We start from the raw sequence: 2,730 nt of genomic DNA, 5'->3' as shown, positions 1-2,730 counted from the left end.
CAGGTCCCAGGGGCCCTGGAGGGCGGGAGGGCCGCCGGCGCGGTGGTGGGCCCTTCGGTGGAGCCGGGACGGGGCGCCACAGGCGTAAGCCCGAGGTGACCCGCGCCCCGTCCGGCTCGCTGCAGAGAAGGAGCGCGGCGGGGAGCCCAAGGGGCCCGAGGACAGCGGCGCGGGCGGCGCGGGCTGCGGTGGCGCGGAGGACCCAGCCAAGAAGAAGAAGCAGCGGCGGCAACGGACGCACTTCACAAGTCAGCAGTTGCAAGAGCTGGAGGCCACGTTCCAGAGGAACCGCTACCCCGACATGAGCATGCGGGAGGAGATCGCCGTATGGACCAACCTCACCGAGCCGCGCGTACGGGTGAGCTCGGGGCGCGCGCCCACGGGGACCCACCCGCGCGGAGGGCTGCGGCGGCCCCTGCTGCGGGACGAGAGCTTAGGCCCACGCTCAGACTGCCACGCTCCCACCGCTCAGATCTGCTCCCTCCCTCGGAGACCCCACCTTAGGCCCCGGCCCACCTCGCCTCTGCGAGGCCGGTAGGCCGCTAGCGCCCCTCAGCCGCTGCAGATCCCCAACCTCTCTGACCTGCTTCCCTCCTGACCCTTGGGTCCGACGCCAGCCCCAGCCCAAAGACCCGTGGTCCCAGGGGACTCTCCCATGCCCTGGAGGGCCCAGGACCCACTCAGATGTTGGCGGGATGCCCCGGGCCAGAGACTGGACGGACGATTGCCTGCCGCTGGGGACCTCGGGAGTTGCTGCCCTTCCCTGAAAACGAAAGGGAAAGGCAGGTCCTGCCTGGCTGCCTCGGAGAGGCCTGAAAGGTGCCTGAGCTCGGGGCTCTCCAAAATCCCTGGAGCAGTGGTCCCATCCCGCATCCAGCTTCTCCAGAGTCTCAAGACACTCTCCACCTTCGGCAGCCACTCAGCCCGTCAGTAGCTGGACCCGTTCCCTCATACCCTGTCCAACAGGTTTCGGGTCAGGTGAGGCGGGGGTGGCTCCGGTGGCCAAGTGGCCTCCCCAGTCTCTTTGGGGATTAACGGCCTCAAGAACAGACTGGGAGGGGGGGCTATTCTCCCTCTTCCCACCCGTTTGGTTCCCAGTAGACGCAAGGCTTTCCTGCCAGAGCAGCAAGAGAATCATTTCTTCCCCTGATGCGCAAATATCGAATAAGATATTGGGAGCACCTCCCAAGCCAGACCAAGGTCCCACCTGGCCCACAGACTCCTTCCTGCAACCCTGGTCCTCTCCCCTCCCCAGCCAGGCTGACCAGCCCTGTGGGACTTGGAGTGAAGACACAGCACTCAGTAATCCTGAACTCACTAATCCTGCCCAGGTTTATGGTGGTAGGGGTGGGGTGGGGGTGGAATCAGACGGTGTCAGTGCTGGGGACCGGGGGAAGCTGAGGTGCAGGGTCCAAGCCAGCGCAGGAAACAGCTCAGAGCGAGAGAAAAACCCCAGGGCAGAGGGGCACGGGTGGGCAGAGAGGTGAGGATGGGGGAGGCCGGGATGTGGGGAGAGAAGAGTTTCTCACCAGTTTGGGGGAGAAAAGGAATGGGGGAGATTAGAGAGAAACTAGTAAGAATCGAGAGGAAATTAAATATTTGCGGAGAAACATTTGGCATATATTGAGGTGGCAGGAAAGAAATTATTTTAGAGAGAAGCAAAGGGGTCGAGTAAGTAAGAAAAAAAGACTCAACTCTTTAAGGGAAGCGGTGAAGGTCAGACATTTGGAAAGAAGGAAAAAGCTAAATACGTGGGGAAGAATCAAAAGGGTCAAAAATGGGGGATGAAGAAGAAAACAGACTGTTTGAGGGAGAAGAAAGAGGTTCAGATCGCGGGGTGGCCCGAACGAAAGTAAACATTTGGAGCAGAAATGAAAACACCAAATATTGCCAATAAAGGTGAAAACAGACCATGTGAGTAACGAAGTAGATCGAAGGACGGGGGGAGTCGGAGAGTCATATGTCTCGGGGAAGAAAAACACCTCCTGTAACCGAGGGAGAAGAAAAAGGACAGACTCCTTGGTAGATAGCTAGGAACCCGTTCGAGGAAGGCGGCAGACGGTGGCCTGGTTGGGAGAGGAGGAGAGAAAACGAATACTTGCTAGAATACAAGGGAATCCGTATGAAGAGAGGAGAGCGGATTGGATTCGGGGAAGACGAGAAAGATCGGGAGAAGGAAAAACCCGATGCGTTCTGGGGACAGGAAAGGCCCCATCGCGGAGAGGGCGCAGGCGCGGAAGCCGCGGTGGGAGAAAAGAAGCGACGCCCAGAGGGAAGGGAGCGGACCAGGGCCGCGACGGCGGGGCGCGGGGTGGGGGTCTTCCGCCCGGGAGCCCTGACCCTTCTCCCGCCCCTCCCCCAGGTCTGGTTCAAGAACCGGCGGGCCAAGTGGCGGAAGCGCGAGCGCAACCAGCAGCTGGACCTGTGCAAAGGCGGCTACGTGCCGCAGTTCAGCGGCCTGGTGCAGCCCTACGAGGACGTGTACGCCGCCGGCTACTCCTACAACAACTGGGCCGCCAAGAGCCTGGCGCCGGCGCCGCTCTCCACCAAGAGCTTCACCTTCTTCAACTCCATGAGCCCGCTGTCGTCGCAGTCCATGTTCTCGGCGCCCAGCTCCATCTCCTCCATGACCATGCCGTCCAGCATGGGCCCGGGCGCCGTGCCCGGCATGCCCAACTCGGGCCTCAACAACATCAACAACCTCACCGGCTCCTCGCTCAACTCGGCCAT

General features: G+C 61.4%; 1 protein-coding gene across 1 annotated transcript; it reads left to right on the top strand.

Moving 5' to 3' along the window:
* Positions 1-48: 48 nt before the first annotated feature.
* On the top strand, positions 49-2,725 carry LOC103250400 (pituitary homeobox 1; the record flags this gene model as incomplete). Its single annotated transcript, XM_021708004.1, has 2 exons — positions 49-358; positions 2,363-2,725. Coding segments are annotated over exons 1-2 (420 nt in total), but the record flags the coding sequence as incomplete, so codon positions are not given.
* Between the last annotated feature and the right edge of the window lie 5 nt (positions 2,726-2,730).

The sequence above is a fragment of the Carlito syrichta genome, unplaced genomic scaffold (assembly GCF_000164805.1).
Source record: "Carlito syrichta isolate Samal-C Ts95f unplaced genomic scaffold, Tarsius_syrichta-2.0.1 Scaffold130401, whole genome shotgun sequence".
In the NCBI taxonomy this organism is placed as follows: domain Eukaryota; kingdom Metazoa; phylum Chordata; class Mammalia; order Primates; family Tarsiidae; genus Carlito; species Carlito syrichta.
This window is presented reverse-complemented; position numbering and strand designations above follow the sequence as displayed.